The 16,793-nt window shown below is 44.6% G+C and overlaps 1 protein-coding gene across 4 annotated transcripts in view; it reads right to left on the bottom strand.

Moving 5' to 3' along the window:
* Positions 1 to 16,793, bottom strand: part of Klp68d (kinesin-like protein 68D) — a 34,907-nt gene that overhangs the window by 5,162 nt on the left and 12,952 nt on the right. For 3 of the 4 annotated variants that reach the window (XM_077693585.1, XM_077693586.1, XM_077693587.1), the window contains exons 15-21: positions 15,326 to 15,523; positions 11,085 to 11,204; positions 8,769 to 8,887; positions 7,090 to 7,206; positions 5,424 to 5,475; positions 3,267 to 3,406; positions 521 to 586 (exon numbers count right to left, since the gene is read on the bottom strand). In XM_077693585.1, coding sequence (XP_077549711.1) covers positions 521 to 586; positions 3,267 to 3,406; positions 5,424 to 5,475; positions 7,090 to 7,206; positions 8,769 to 8,887; positions 11,085 to 11,204; positions 15,326 to 15,523 — 812 coding nt within the window. The remainder of the gene's footprint in view (positions 1 to 520; positions 587 to 3,266; positions 3,407 to 5,423; positions 5,476 to 7,089; positions 7,207 to 8,768; positions 8,888 to 11,084; positions 11,205 to 15,325; positions 15,524 to 16,793) is intronic. The other variant, XM_077693588.1, reaches the window with a different exon arrangement.

A 16,793-nucleotide genomic window follows, 5' to 3' on the forward strand; every position in this document is an offset into this window, starting at 1 on the left:
GGTGCAAATACGGTCAATAAGAAAGCAAAGGCGGACAGCGGTACGGCGCAGTATGGTGGCACCATCTAGAAGGACTGACGGTAAACAAGGCTCCGCAGTCCACCGCAGAATAAACAGCGCACTTAGTCACTTGAAGACTTGTCCTTGTGACGTCATGGCAGACGTCAGAAAACACGCAATTTGGCGGGAGAATCAAAATTTAAACTTAAAATGTTTAATATTTCTCGGTAAATAAAGAACCGTTTGCTGCTGGGCAAGCGCTAGGGGCACTATAAAACACTAAATCTTTTGAATAAAACACACTTGTATTTTGTCTGTATGGCCCCTTTAAAGTTGGGCTGAAATGCTTTGAACTGTAAGCTCCACTTGCTGAATTACAGTCCATGAAACAGCGCTGCAGTTAAGGGATGTTAAGAATGAGGTGCAAAGGTTTGCTACGAAATAATTTCAGATCAGCGGAGCGTGACGGTGCATCTACTGTGCTGAGTGCAGAAGAGGGAGAAAGAGAGAGAGGTTGCACCTAGAGCGGTGACTTTTGTCTTTCCGGCACTGCTTCAGTTCGCCGGGCAGTTGGAAGATGCTTAGACTGCAGAGAGAATGAAAGGGCCCCTCTGTGAACACCCACACATTCCTCCACACACTCAGAGCGAAGCTCTTTAGCAAATCACAATTTTTTGTGCCTGCAGTTAAAAATTCCAAGAAATTGCCACGTGCAAGCCTCGCGGTGACCGCCCAGCGTCCCCTGTGCACGTTTGTCAAGCCAAGCATACCCACTTAGGAAGGTTGGCAAAAATTGGCAAAAGAAAAAAAAGAGAGAAAAAAAAAAAAAAAAAAAAAAAAACTCCAGCGTTAGCCGTAATCCCGGCAACACTTGCTCGGAACGGAAAGACTCCAACGTTCGCCGTCGTCACGGCAACAGTTGCTCGGAGCGAGAAAGACACGTAATGTACGCCCCTCCAGAGTGATGTCCAATGATTATCACTTTCAAAAAAGTGAAAGACGCTCATACTTATAGCAATAATGATGGAGTAAAGGTTGTTGCGGCAGCGAGAAAGAAGCAAATCGGCTGCAATCGTTGACTTAAACCTTTGTGATGGTCGTGAAGGTTGCGTACAGCTTTGCTCCCTTCAAATCTCACGTGTCAGTGCGATGCGAGCTTCCTTCATTCTTTTTTTTCTTATCAGAATCACCACTGCCACAACATTAGAATTTAAGATTGTTGCTGCTGAAACACTGAAATTTTTATCATTTTCCCCTGAAATTTGAAAATGCTATCGAAGGTGCAAGGTTCTTTTTTAATGGACAACCTATTGGTGTAGTGGGAAGCAGGTGTAAAAAAGAAACAAAAAAGGGGGGGGGGGGCACCAGCTGTCTTTGCATTACTTCTTCCAAGGACCAGTCTTGAGGTCTTGAAGTGCAACGCACGAAAGCAAACACTAATTGTGCTTGATTACTCAATAAAGTTGTAATGTAGATCAATGCTGCCAAGATATGTTCATTGTAAACTAAAGTCACCTTGCAGTCATCGTACTTGAGCACCCCTAATTTTCAACAACGTTTTACAATGTTGTGAATTATAAGAGCATGCGAAAATTTGGGCTAGACATGATGCCCAAGAAAATCACACAACAATTGCAGATATACTTTGCAGTTTTTTGTCGCGTGAGTGGGTTATTTCAAGACAATTTGCATCTGAACTAAATCTACGCAAATGCTGAGCAATACCAATTTTATGAAAGGGGATACTGCACCATGGACCAAAGGAGGACATGCCTTGGTTGGTCACACTGCACACAGTCACAAAGGGGTTTTTGCGGGGGATTATTTGTATATTCATAGAAATTAAGAAGAACAAATGGGCGAGGTCAGGGCACGTAATGCGAAGGCAAGCTAACCGTTGGTAAGGGTAACAGAGTGGATCCCTAGAGAAGGCAAGCGCGGCAGGGGGCGGCAGAAAGTTAGATGGGCAGAGGAGATCAAAAAGTTTGAGGGGATAAATTGGCCGCAGTTAGCACAGGACCGGGATAATTGGAGATCTATGGGAGAGGCCTTTGCCCTGCAGTGGGCGTAGACAGGCTGATGATTTGTGAAGCCAATTTTTCAGGCATTCTTGGGGTGACTGCAGACTTTATGGTGAGAAGATTCTGGTGCTGCCTCCAGCTCTTGCCCAAATACTTGGTTACCCCACCAATAAGTGAAGATTCACTGCTACAACCACTGGAGTCAGAAAACGTGTGTTGCTAGGTGCCTTCTGAGGGATCATCTGCAACGCTCAAGGAAAGGAGCCCACTCTGAAGGCTAATAAAGCAGGGAAGTTCCTTGCTGAAAGTAAGGCACCTAACCAAGGGCTCCAATCGACGCTACGATTCTAAAAGATTTTAAGAGGGCACGTGGGTCTCTGATCAAAAACTTATTTTTACACTTATCACGCTAAAAATTGGATGACCTAGGTAGTTTTTCATTTTGATTGCAGATATAAAATTTGTTTTTGTGTAAAGTGACTACATTCAAATTTATTTAAAGTTTTATATTTGATTTTTTGACAGCTTTTGCAACAGAACTGCTGGAGTGATGCAGCTGAACAAGGTAAAGGTGAACTGTGCACAAATAAAGGAGTGCAATAAGATGAACAGTATCATTCTATCTGGTCTGGAGCAGAAGTTACAACCGTTTGAAGTTTGAAATTGGAAGGTGGGAGCCAGAAAAACCGGTTTTGCCTTCCAAGCCCAAACTTCAAGCAGTCGTAACTTATGCTACGGACCAGATAGAATGATACTGTTAGTCTTGTTGCACTCCTTGATTTGTGCACATTCACTGGTACCTTGTTCAGCTGCATCACTCCAGCAGTTTTTTTTACAAAATCCACCAAAAAAATCAAATATAACAATCCAAATAAATTTGAATGTGCAGTCGTTTTACACAAAAACAAATTTTATATCTACAATCAGAATAAAAAACTACATATGTCCTCCAATTTTTATCATCATAGCTATAAAAATAAAGTTTTTGATCAAAGACCCATGCGCCCCCTTAAAATCTTTCGGAATCATAGCATTGATTGCAAAAAAAATTGTAAAAATAAACATTTTTGGTTTAAGACCAGCGTGCCTCCTTAAACCCCACAGATGTGGCAGGATGTCACAAAACTACAGCACGATTAGGTGAAAGCTTGGGGGCAGTTTCTTGGTGAGTGTTGATGTGACTTATCCAAAGGGTGGCTACCGAGCGGCTGAGGTCAGGTCTTCCCCTGGGGCTCCAGTACTGACCTGGCGTCGATGTCCAGGTCGCCCTCTTCCTTGAGCGCGTCGTCGAGCACGGCCTTGAGGTGTGGCGACATGGCCGGGGCGTTGTAGTCTCGCGTTGTCCGCACCGGCATGTCCAGCTCAACCTGTAGGATGTGCTCACCCTGCGCGACACAGGAAAGAGCTGCTCAGCTTGTACAGGCATCCTGATGGGTGAGGTTAAAGCATCCACTGCTTGCGGGACAGACAAAAGTTCAAGTCAGATACAACCGAGATAGGTCCTTATTGGGGTGATCCACAAAATGTGCACGTGCGGTTGTGTCAATTAGAAGACACGAGGTGCAACAGTTCGTTAAGGGGGGACATTGGTCTTAAAACAACTTCTTTTAATTTTCAAGCAAACTTTGTGAAACTTGTCAGTCGTGCTGCTTTTTTCCCTCCACTGATTTCGAATATGCCATTATTTCTTCCGGCTGGACAATTAGTTCCCAAGATATAATTAGAGATAATGAGCCATTTTCGGTCAAACAATAGACAAAACAGTGTTGCTCATAAAACTGTAATCTTTATATTGTCCAATACCATGAACCCTGGTGAATGCAATAAAAGAATCGGTTTTTTGATGCACCACTTGGAACTAATTTTACACAGCTCGTTAAACTTTGGTGGCATCAGTGGCAAGGAACCATTTTGAGTGCCCATTTCAAACACCTGCCCGTTTCATTGAGTGCCCATTTCAAACACCATTTCAAACACCTGAGCTGTAAAATTAGTTCCAAGCGATGCATCAAAAAACTGCTTCATTATTACATTCATAGCGCTGGACAATATAAAGATTACAGTTTTATGACTAACACTGCTTTGTCTGTTGTTTGACCACAAATGGCTCGTTATTTCTAATTATATCTTGGGACTTAATTGATCAGCCGGAAAAATAATGGCATATTCGAAATCACAAGGGAAAAAAGCAGCAAGACTGACAAGTTTCACAAAGTTTACTTGAGAATTAAACAAGGTTATTTTAAGACCAGTGTTTCCCCCTTAGTTTAGGCAATCCTTTAGCGCAGGTGGTAAAGGGAAAGTGTATCTGTGTGAAGTTTCAGACTGACCGCCATTTCTGAGAGAAATGCGCAGCACAATTCTAGCACGACCAGTGGCTTAAAACGGGCAGGGCTGGCATGAACGTTTACTTTGCTTCCTCTCCAAAACTGCCGCCCCTTTTAATTTACAGGCAGGAAGCATTGGGGCCAGAAAAGCGGGCAATTTGTTGCGGCACATGGGATTGCTGATTTCTTCCCGATTGCTGTTGAATTACGTCAGTTTTGTGTGTATGATGTGCCACAAGGGTGCGCTGTGTCGAGATTTGTCGTTTTTGGTTTCATTAAAGGAGTACTGACAAGAAATTTTCGTGTTACGTTTTTTCGCTGCTATGCGTGCCTACCAGCCAACTAATCATAGAATGACAGATTAGACGGTCGAGCGCAGCGTAAACATTCCTTTACGGCGTCGTTTATTCGTGCCAGTTTCGGTTTTGACTGAAAAACGCCGAGCGGCCGCCATAACAGGATGTATCACATGACGTCACCATTCTTGCCGCATCGCTGCCTCTCTGGAAGCGAGCGCGAGCGAGCGCACGCGCGCGCCCAGACCAGCCGAGGTCTTCGCCATCCCCACAGGCCCGGGCAGCATGACGTCAGTCCCAAAACCATGACGTGTACACACGCCCGAGCAGCGCGCGCCAACCACAGCCAGCGCGTCGGCTTTGTCACGGGAGCCCCGACGTCGGCAGTTTGGGGCAAGTAGCACATGATGTCATGTCGGCCCGCTCTGGGCTTTCTCGTGCGGGCGAAGATTAAAATGGATTTTAAATATGTTTCACTGAACTGTTGCTGTTGAAACTTGCTGGGAGATATCTCCTGATAAAAAGGAAGCGTTTTACATAGTTATCACAGCTTTGAAATTTCGTGTCAGTACTCCTTTAAACTCAGTTGTTAGTAAGCGCTCGTCCAGTGTAGTTCTTCTCTTTGTCCCGCATTTTTCTGCGCTTTTATTTAGAATGTCTCCATACCAACTTGCCCACTTGTCGGTGCTCCTAAGAGGCATTTTTTTGTCCCCTCTCAAGAGCTGGTGACTGCGCTTCATGGCAAGCTGCATAAAACCATTTTCAAGGAAAGTCCTTACCTTGGACTTGAGGCTTGACTTGGCTGAAGGTGGTCTCAGTGGTTCCATTGCCCTGAAAAAGTGAAGGCAGCATCAACGTCTTTCTATCAGGTTGGAGGTTTCAATCACAGCAACAAGTCAGAGTTGACAATCCCAGACAGCCATTAATTGCAGTGTCCAGCTAATAGGCCAGCTTTACATGCACACAGATCAGCCATTATCTTATACGCAATATGATCAATAGATATTTGTGTACCTAATTTACAGTTGCCCACGTAGCGTTTTCTAGTGTTATTTCACTTTTTTTTTTCCTTCTTGAGTTTGCCACAGTAATTTTGCAATAGGGTTGCTTTCTTGTTTGCATCATTTTGCAAACTTTCATTGTACATATTGCCACTCTACAATATGTAAAGATATCTTTCATCACAGATGCACCACATTCCCTTTTCATGCCTAATAACTAACTGAAAGTCTCGTTGCAGTCTTGATTGAGGAACCCTCGTCTCTTTAAACTTGCATCGTAAGCTTCATCTTATAATAACAACAAAAAACTGGAAACTTCAGATCTGAGTAGGGCAGGCAGGCTCTGTGTTACTGATGCAGCATTCTGTCACGGAATGAATATTTGAGACTTTTTTTTAACATTGCAGTAATCTCGTCAGCAACATTATGGAACTAAATGAATGAGGTGCTTTCATGGCACTAAAGCAGCTACCCGCTATGTGTGCACTAAAATGAATGAGTGGTATCATAACAGAAATTTTCCTGTATACCAAGCGGTGTGGTTACAAGAGGCATATTCATCCGCACATTGCTTTTTGGATAAAAAAGAAGTTCGACAGTAGCACGCCGAATAAGTTATTTACGTGTGACTTGCGTGTGACTTGCACGACTGCCTCTTAAAAAGACTACTGACACGAAATTGACAAGCCCAGATAACTATGCGGACAGCTTTCCGTGAATGTGGAAATATCTCCCAATTAGCTTCAACAGTAACCATTTTGTGTAACGTGCTTGAAATCAGTTTTTATCTTTGCGTGCACACGAGAGCTGAAAAGAGAGCTTTCTTTGACATAGACATCCACATGATCTGATGAAGGAACTGTTGAAGTCAGGCTTTGAGCGGTGTGCCAATGCTGGGCCTAACAACCTGCATCAATAAGGAGGGCAGCGTTTATGGTGGCGGTTTTTAGGCATTCAGAGCAGCCACGTCTCTTCACCTAGAGAGGTTTGCGCTTATCAATGTGGCGGATATATGGTGGCTGCTTTCAATAATGTAGTGGCAAGAATAAAGATTCATGGCGCAATTTCCGCCCACATTATCAGCTATTTTCCTGCACATGTAACTTCGTTTGAGCCAACACTTCCATTCTGTCAACTGCCAATGGGAAGCAGCTTGAGCTGCCTCTGTTGCTTCAGGGTTTCCGCTGACTAGAATACTGGTGTCGTGAGGGTGTCGTCGAGATCGCAGCCACATTTGTTATACGCAAAGCTGTGAATATCATTTCTGCTGTCATCGGCCATGTAACGTGCCATTCTATGATTGTTGAGCCATCCGTTGCGGCTATTGCTGATAGCATGCGAGAAATTCGGTGAAAAAATTTCGTTCCACTACTCCTTTAAGGTAGACGGTTTGGAAATGAAAACGTTCTCGTTCAGTAGCAAGAAGGGTAGATTGCCAACGCACCCTGGAACTTCGGACAGCGGAAGCAAGGACCACTGGTCTTCATCTTCGTCGTAGACAACCCGCGACAAGATCTTCACTTTTTCCTCGGGAGGGATGAAGTTCTCTATGATGAGATATCTGCGATGGGAGAGCACAGGGGTCTGTTCCCAAAGTATGTACTTGAAAAATTCAAAATCGCGTTTGCCAACATCAAGCGAAGAGCAAAGTTAAAAGGTCGATCTGAAACTCTCCGTTTGGAGTTTTCAATAACATGGCCCTGACATGCATTTCTCATGCCCTCACATTTGTTATGTGATGCAATTACACATTTTTAACTCTTTCGCGACCGCGCCATAGGCTATCATTCACGGGTGAATGATGATTTTCAAACCTCCCGCAAAAACTAAAAACAGCACTATTCCGACAACTGACGCCATACTGCGTGTTTATTAAGTAAACCCCTCTTCCAGTTTCGCTGCCATTTGTTTACATTTCACGTGGGTAGACGGTGTCACGACTGAAATGTGAACCCAAGGTAGCAGTGAGTTCAGCGAAAATGGCGCCGTGTTTCACTGCGCGCTCTGCAAAGGTGGACAGCGGTTTCAGGGCCTTCGGCCACTGCTGCTGCTGATTTTTTTTTTACCCCAGCAGCAGTAATGACTCCAGCAACGATGTGGATTCTCCAGATTTTAGCTCTGATGAAGACTCCCCCTCTCAACAGCCTCAGTCTTCGGCAAGTGCTGCCAGGGAAGGTTCGTTTTTACTTCGCGCTGTATTTATAATCAAAACGTGCCAATATCTGACGACTGCAGTATTACTTTCATGTGTAGGGTCTGGACAACATGCGGCGGGGATATTTTGCCAAACGCACTGCGCTGTATCGCATTATCACCTTCAAGATGGCCTGGCACTCGTGTAAAATTAGCACTGCAGAGCGACGCACGCTGCTTCTCAAGAGAGCTAAATTTTTTTTTTTTTGCTTTTACCGCTACAGTGATAAGGATTTGGTGTGAGAACACAAACAAGCATGCTTGAATGCATATTTTAAAAAGAACGACTGAATCTCGAGTGTCTTCGCGGAGTGGCACAGCTGTCAGGGCCGTTAGGTTGGTGGGCCCACAAAAGTCCAGAACTTGGTGTACAGCATTGATGTATACACTGAATCATAGCTTAGGAACGTAGAAACATTTCGTGTATCTTAATTCTAGGCTTAGTAAAATCGCCTATTTGTGTTTTGTGTATGCCTTTTTTTGCACAGTTTTTTTGTTTCATTGACCAATAAACTCTCAATAATTACATCTATCGCAAAACTGCTCTTACGTGTCGGAAAGAGAAATCTATAAGCTACAATTTTATGCATAGCAATGCTAAATGTGTCCAGTAGCTCAAGAGAAAAAAAAAAGCTTTCCGGAAGCAGTCAAAATCGGCCATTTTTCCGCGGTCGCAAAAGAGTTAAAGAACACATAAAATATAACAGCAAGTCACGCCATCTCATAGGTGCATTTTTTACTTTTTATCACTCAAGGGGCTCCCTCAAACTCGGTCATTCGGTGAAAAGGTAAATTGAAAGTACACAACTTGGCGTGTGACGGTCCAGAGCGTTTGGGCAGCCCTCTTACTACTATAAAAGGGTGCATCTTTGCACTGGGTAGCGTGCAACGTTTGGTCAATCCTCGTGGTGTGGGGGGGTCCACCCTCACTTGAGCTTGAGTTCCTTGGTGAGCTCGTTCTGGGTCTGCTCCAGGTCCCGCCGCTCCTTGGAGTGTTCCTCCTGGAGGTCTTGGATCTCGGTCTTCACCGACTGCAGCTTGGCAAACAGCTGGTGGAACACAGGCGGGCCACAGTTAGTGCCACCTCTGCTCAGCATTCGCTGAACTTCTGGGCATACCTCAGCAAAGTTGGCGTGGCTCACTCAAACTCACTCACAATTTTTTTTCGAATCACCACTCACTCAAACTCAGACTCAATGCTGAGCAGCACATCTGCGCTCACTCAAACTCAAGCTCACATTGAGCACCAAACACAGAACTCACTCGGACTCAAAACTCAAAACATACCCAGAACTCAAGATGTACTCAAACTCAAAATGTACTCAGTACTCAAATGTACTCAGTACTCAAAATGTACTCAAAACTCCAAATGGACAGAACTCACTCGGTCTCAGGCGTACTCAAACTCAGTAGGGCTTAAACTCACTCAAGCTCAAACTCACCATGCTACACTAGCCTCACGCTCACTCAAACTCAAACTCACGTGCGAGTTTGAGTCCAAATGAGTCTGAGTGAGTGGACTCATGAGTGAGTCCGCCGACCTCTGCATCTGGGGGCTACCGGCACCACCGGCACCCAATCAAACTCAGGACACCAACAGCACAGTCATTTAAAGCAAAAGCAGCACTCCATTCTATGGCCCACTGACCATCTGCTGGCATGTAGTGTACCATATTTTCGCACGTATAACCCGAACCAAAAATGCGAAAATTTCAGCGGCAAAGTAGGGGTTCGGATAATACGCTGGGTCTTTCCTTTAGTGCAGCTTCACGACCATGCGCATTGTGCCGTAAAGATGACTTCGTGTACAACAGTGAGGACTGCGGCTCAAGTGACAGCTCTAGCGAGAGCAGTGGCACTGAGTGAATTGTAACTTTTGCCTTGCAGTCAGCGTATTCTGCTTGCTAAACATACGCTTTTTCTGTCTATATAGTACGCGATGTGTTGCTTGAGCAGTAGCTTTGGTGCAGCTTTTCCTGTATCAAATGTGCGGCAATACACGAGGATTTTTTTTTTCTTTTCCGGTGGGCTGAAAGTGGGGGTGCGGATTATATGCAAGGGCGGGTTATACGCGCAAAAATACGATATATTCACAGAAAAAAAAAAGACTAGAGTCCCTGACCGATCACCGGAGTGGCAAAGTTGCAATGTGCGGTACTGCTGTTCATGAGCCCCTTTACAGCAAGACTGACAGGCTTGCATTGCAGGGGTGACTGAAATTAATGCGTCGCCATTGGTGCACACGTGAGCCATCTTTTTTTCTTTTTTTATTTTTCAGCATTATCAGCTATTTCATCACAATGAATGGTTGAAGGTGGGCTAATTTCTTTTGTTATGTTAGGCGAGTAAAGCGAGCCTTTGTACAAACCCCACCCCGCGATCCTCAGGAACAGCAGTGGGCCATAAATTCGCCTTCAAGGTTGAAGTTCTACGTACTAGGCTGCCTTCTGGCCCCTCAGAGAACTGTCATCACGTATGGAAAGCTTGAATGAAGCCTTTCAACTTGTGCCAAGGGTGGAAGAGCTCTTAGGCCGAGATGAAAACCACGGCAACAAAATCAGAAGACAGCACTCCACAAATACTAGTACAGTAGACTACCGTTAAAACGAATTTGAAGGGACTGCGAAAATTTGTTCGTATTACTAGAAATTCGTCTTAATTAAGCCGAGGTTTTTTGCATTGTGGACATTACACGAGAGCAAAAATGTTCTTCATCTTAACCATAGTGTTCGTCTTAACCGAGTTAGTCTTAATGGGTGTCCGCTGAACATTCACCTAGTATTGCACTTCTCGTATTGCACTTCTAGTATTGCCAATTCTCGTGTTTGTTCATTTTGAAAACATCCGTTTTGTGCCTGTTTCATTGCGACGTACTTCCAGTTGTAGGCGGGCTTTGGGTTGACTTTTGTGAAACTATTCTTGTAAACACATTTTAAACGACTGAACCTGTTTTAAACTATCTTTTATGTGTTTATTGTTTCGCCAGCGAACCAACAACAAGGCGACGAAAAATCGTCTGCTCCGAGAAGCTGTGGCTCAACACAGTAGCTCTGCCGTGCTTGCATGGCGTCACATCCGGTTGTTTGCTTTTAGCCAATAAGGGTGTGCTCAAAATGAACACTTTTGAAACAAACACAAAACGGACAAAACACGAGAATACCGCCCCTGATCTCCAGACAGCCCTATTTTAAAGAGGCATTCTGCAATCGCCACGGGCAGTGCCAGCAGGGCAGGATCCCCTCTGACCTTTCGGAGCTTCTTGGTCTTGATGTCAACTTCTTGCTGCAGCGATGTGTAGGTCTCCTTGATCTCCGAGGTGCCCTCCTCCTGCATCTCCAGCTGCTGCTGCATCTCACGCTCGCGCCGCTGCGACAACCACAGGGTAAAAACTAAGCACTCGCTGCTGGGGGGACACTGCACTTCAAACAGCTCCTTTTAATTTGTAAGTAAACTCTGTGAAACTTACCAGTCTTGCTGCTTTCTTCCCACTGATTTCAAATATGCCATTATTTTTTCAGCTGGTCAATTAGTTCTCAAGGTAATTAGGGATAATTGGTCATTTTTGGAGGAACAATAAACAAAACATCTTGTGTTAGCCAAAGAAGTGTAATCTTTAGTTTTCAATACTATGAACCCTGGTGAGTGCAATAAGAGAATTAGTTTATTGCTGCACTGCTTGGAACTATTTTTACGTCTCATGAAACTTTGGTGGCACCAGTGGCAAGGAATCCTTTCGAATGCCCATTCCAAACACCAAAGTTCAATGAGCTGTAAAATTAGTTCCAAGCGGTGTATCAAAAAACCGATTCTCTTATTGCATTGACCAGGGTTCATAGTATCAGAAAATATAAGGATTGCAGTTCTATGACTAACACTGTTTTGTCTATTGTTCTTCGAAAAGTGACTAATTATCTCAAATTATCTTGGGAACTAATTGACTGACTCAAAAAATAATGACATATTTGAAATCAGTGGGAAAAAAAGCAGCAAGACTGGCAAGTTATAGCTGTCTTATTTTTGGTTAAGAGCTTCCATTTTTTACCACACTGTGGCACCACAATACGCAGTATTTGACCAGAGCTGTTCGATTTTAACAGTGACGCTGTTTAGCAAACTGTAATTTTTTTTGTCCGCAGTTAAAAATACCAAGAAATTGCCGAGCGCGCGCATGTGAGCGTGGGCTTTGCGGTGACCGCACAGAAGTTAACAAAACCAAGGAATTCCCAAGCTGAACAACCCTCTGACAGCTGGATTAATTTGATTGGCGATGGGATTAAATTGCTTGGCGCTTGGATTAAATTGGCTGGAACCTGGATTAAATTGGATGGTGATTGGGTTAAATTGAGTGGGAAAACCTGTACCGTACTTACCCGATTCTAACGCGCACCTTTTTTCCGCAAAAATAGCTTGAAAAATCGCATGCGTGTTAGAATCGGATACGAAACCGAAACTGCCGAAACAGCTGAAATTTCGTTCCACCCATCGCCATCGCCATCTCAAGATGGCGCAAAAGCTTTTAGCAACCATTTTTCGGATCTAGGTGCCTAGGCTTTTGTTTCGGCGTTCACACAAATCGTCAAATTATTCCAGTTGCGTGCTCGATAACAGTAATTGGCAGCAGCGACAACGAAGGTGCGCCGCTTCCGCGGCTTACGAGCAGCTCCCACGCATTCTCAACGAGCGGTTGGCTGAAACGTATGCCTCTGGAGAAGCTCGCGGGATGGGCATGCGAGCCATGGGCCACGATCCCATCGAACATGGTTGAACGTACGTTCAGAAGTGTGGCATCGCGAACGCGCTTGACGGCACCAATGACGAGATGTTGCGGTCAGCGGAAGGCGACAAGGAGCCCTCGGAGAGCGACGATGAGTGAGATTACTCCGGGGAATACCGTATTTACTCGCGTAATCCTCGCACTCGTGTAATCCTCGCACCCCTAATGTGAGCCACCAAAACTTGGATTTTTTGGTTCCTCGCCCCCCCAACTTTGCAGCGGCGAAAGTTGCCTGCTCGCGAAACCCGCATGGTGCGCGCGCTCTCCAACGCGCGCCCTCCCTCGCCGCCTCTCCGTTCGCCGGGCTGTGTATCCAAGGCCATCCAGGCGCCCTAAACAACCTGCATGGCTACTTCCTAACAGGCGCCCTAACACGCTACTCGCACTGTACTTGAGCCGGTTTCGCGTGCGCGCAGTTAGACTGCATTCGCGCAGCCCGCTGTCGTGTCGTCGTGTCGCCGTCGTGGTCCCGTCGTTGAGCAGCAGCAGTCAGTGAGTCACTCGCGTCGGTGGTGGATAGCTCGCTGCCATTTTGAGATCTGTTTGATCTCTTTGTTTTGTGCTTGGTGCCGCTTCGGCAGCTACACTGCCGCTTTCAAATTGAAAGCGATAGAGAACGCGATCGAACACGGCGCCGCAGGCAGGCACTTCAGCGTCACCGACTTCAACGTGCGTTACTGTCGAGCTTCACAAGTAGGGCACGCACATGACGACGACGAGATAGGGCGCGCGCCAGAAAGCAAAGGCGGCAATTTCATGATCGCTGATCGACGGGATACTGTTTACATTGTAAATTATAAAATAAAAAGAAATAGCTGCTGTTGGCAACACTGAGCTTACATATACAATAAACGACCGCTACATTTAGCGGGATTGGCAAAAGGCACATTGACAACACTGTGCACCGTATTTTTTTCCCCGTATAATTCTCGCACCCGTAACTTCGCATTGACTTTTCCGAAAAAAAAGTGCGAGGATTATGCGAGTAAATACGGTAAATCGCCCGTTTCTCTCGCATTCGTTTTTCTTGCTCACAAAGTTCCTTGCGCGGCGTTACAAACGGAGGTGAAAGTTTTTTCTGTTTTTTGCCTGGAAAATCGGGTGCGCATTAGAATCGGGGGCGCGTTAGAATCGGGTAATTACGGTAGTTGTCTTCCACCAGTATGCCCACATTTTTCAAGCCATTGCTATTTTGACAGCAGTCACTGCTGATACCACTGATACCATTTTCTGGTGATCGTTCAATGATGAACAACACCATGCTTGTTTAGAAATAAGCAATAACTCCAGCTGTCGTTCCTCTCTCCTGTTTCCCTCCAGATTATTTTAACAACACAACGTGACGCAATGAGGAGAGCCGAGAGCCGAACAATCTGTGACATAGTGACGAATGGTGCCAGGAAAAGGCAACACAGTGTATGTGGCGGTGTGACCTAGGCGAGGGTGTAGCGTGTACAGGCAGTGGAGCTTTGGTTGCCTCGCTGCTTCTGATAATGTCTCACCTTTGCCGCTGGGTTCCTGTGTGCGTACACCGACAGTAAGGTGGGAGCACAGCTGTTGTGTTCAACTGTGTAAATGTTTTGACTGGACTAGTACTCCAAGGAACGGTGTTTCAGTGACATCGCCACTGAAACGCAGCTTACTGCCCGTGGCAGCGATGCAGCCTGTTTGGTAGCGTTTATAAGCTGAAGTTTGCATCTTTTTGGGGAACAACTAGAGTTACCAGATTCATTGACTTTACTTCCTCACTTTGCAGTTTTATTTTAGAGAAGTGCTTACACACGCTCAGCCAGTTGTATTTTACTGTTCACAATTTGCAATGTGACATTGGAGTGCCCAATAAAATGGTTAGGGTGGTGGCATCTGCTTAATCTTTTCATCTTGAGCTTTTTATCGCTCTCTGCCCTGATTAGCCGAACTGCCACTCCTGTGAGTTGTAGATTTGTATTCGCGGCACTGCAATCAGCCTTTACTACACTTCACTGGTCTTTGAAACATTTTTTTTGTTTTCCAACCAATTTTGATGAAACTTCATTTGCTTGTTTAGTTTTTTCTAGCTGATTTCAAATATTCAGTTAGTTTCGATGTGAGGTAATTAGTTTCCGAGTTCAATTAAAATCTTTATTCATTGTTCTTGCGAACAGGAAAAAAAAAACTATTCAACAAAAAATTACCAGCAAGGCATAAATAGATACCAGAAGTTGTGGAGAATGAAATGCGGGAAGCAGTTTTTTTGTTTTGAAATCACATACAAGTTTACATAAAAAATTCTATGTTTGAAGTACCCCTGCTAACCAATTAAAAATAGCGCTAATTAAAGAACTACTGAAACGCAAAATGCAAAACCTGCTTCCCTTATCAGATGGTTTAAACATTCAGCTTCACAGTTCAAAAGAAATGATCTTCCTCACTGCACTACATGCTGGGATGCACCTCTCGAGAATGCCGTATCACTGTGATACCACTCATGGCGAAAAAGTGGGGAATTATGGGAAAATTGTCATTTTTTTGTTGAAATCGGGCCTGTATGGCTTTTAGAAGTACCTGGTACTGTTCCAAGTACGGAATTTCCAGAGGAAAAGCTGTCCAAATAAAGAGAAAAGTGATAACCTCAAAAAATACTTTTCCGGGCAATTTTTAGTCCCAAAGACCCATATGCCCCCTTAACAGCGAGTCCTGGTGGCAAAACATGAGGAAGAGGTGCTCAACGTGCCTTCTGTTCAGCAATCTCGTGTCGGCGCTGCTCAAGTGCCCGCTGCTGCTCGTTGGTGTGGTCGACGATGTTTTTTCCGCCGGAGAGGAGCTTGCTCTCCATCGCGCGCACCTTGAGAGACAGCCGGTCGGCCGCCTCCTGCTCCCGCACCAGCTGCTCCTGCCGCCGCTGCACCTCTGCCAGCAGCCGCTCGCGCTCCTGTTATCGGGGGAGAAGGGATAACACTTGTTTAAGGGGGGACATGGCTCTTAGAAACAATTTCTTTTCATTGTTCAGTAAACTCTAAAACTTGTCAGTCTTGCTGCTTTTTCCCACCACTTATTTCAAATATGGCATTATTTTTTGAGTCAGTCAATTAGTTACCTAGATAATTAGAGATATTTAGTCATTTCTCGGGGAACAACAATAGACAAAACAGTAGTAGTCATAAAACTGTAATCTTTATATTTTCCGAGGCTATGAACCCTGGTGGATGCAATAAGAGAATCGGTCTTTTGATGCACTGCTTAGAACTAATTTTACAGCTCATTGAACTGTAGTATTTGAAATGGGCACTCAAAATGGTTCCTTACCACTGGTGCCACCAAAGTTTAATAAGCTGTAAAATTAGTTCCAAGCGGTTCATCCAAAAACCAATTCTCTCACTGCACTTACCAGGGTTCATAGTATTGGAAAATATAAAGATTACAGTTTTATGACAAGCACTGTTTTGTCTATTGTTCCTCCAGAAATGGCTATTCTCTAAATTATCTTGGTAACTAATTGACTGACTCAAAAAATAACGCCATACTTAAAATCAGTGGGAAAAAAAGCAGCAAGACTGACAAGTTTCACAGAGTTTACTTAACAACTGAAGGAAGCTGTTTTATTATTAAAATGTCCCCCCTTAAAGCTATCGGGCATGGCTGATTCTCTCAAAAGAAAAGGGTAGCTTCGTAAAACTGAGGAAAATCGTTGCCCGCCACACAACCATCGGAATCAGCTATAGCCTTCGACTGCAGACTTCCGCTGTTTCTATCGATAGTAAACAAGTTATAATGCTTACTGGTCCCGAGATAATTTTATCTGGCCAGTGTGGCTTCTACATCAAGTTGAACCATACAAGCTCGACAATTATGAAATTCTCTTTGCTCCATTAATGACTCAAAAACCATCAGCAAAAGCTATCAAAGAGATAAGGTGAACATCGTTTATTAGACACAGAGTGTAATGGCATGCGTATTTTTTGTATATTTTGTAAAGACTGTGTGTAGGCTGCATTGTAATGTTTGCTTCGTTAACTCTTCACTCACCCTTCCCACTGAGCATCGGCACAGCATTATCGATAGATTCAGAGGTTCATCTCAAAGCCCCTGCAGTGCTTACAGGCATGTCTTTCCCTTTAGTATGCAGCACTGATACCACAATATCAATTTCAGTACATGGAAACAACAGGACATAGCAGCAGAGAACGACTGCCAACTGCCCA

Source organism: Haemaphysalis longicornis, unplaced genomic scaffold (genome assembly GCF_048455015.1).
Source record: "Haemaphysalis longicornis isolate Haplotype H1 unplaced genomic scaffold, Haemaphysalis longicornis Haplotype H1 scaffold_12, whole genome shotgun sequence".
NCBI classification, from domain to species: Eukaryota; Metazoa; Arthropoda; class Arachnida; order Ixodida; family Ixodidae; genus Haemaphysalis; species Haemaphysalis longicornis.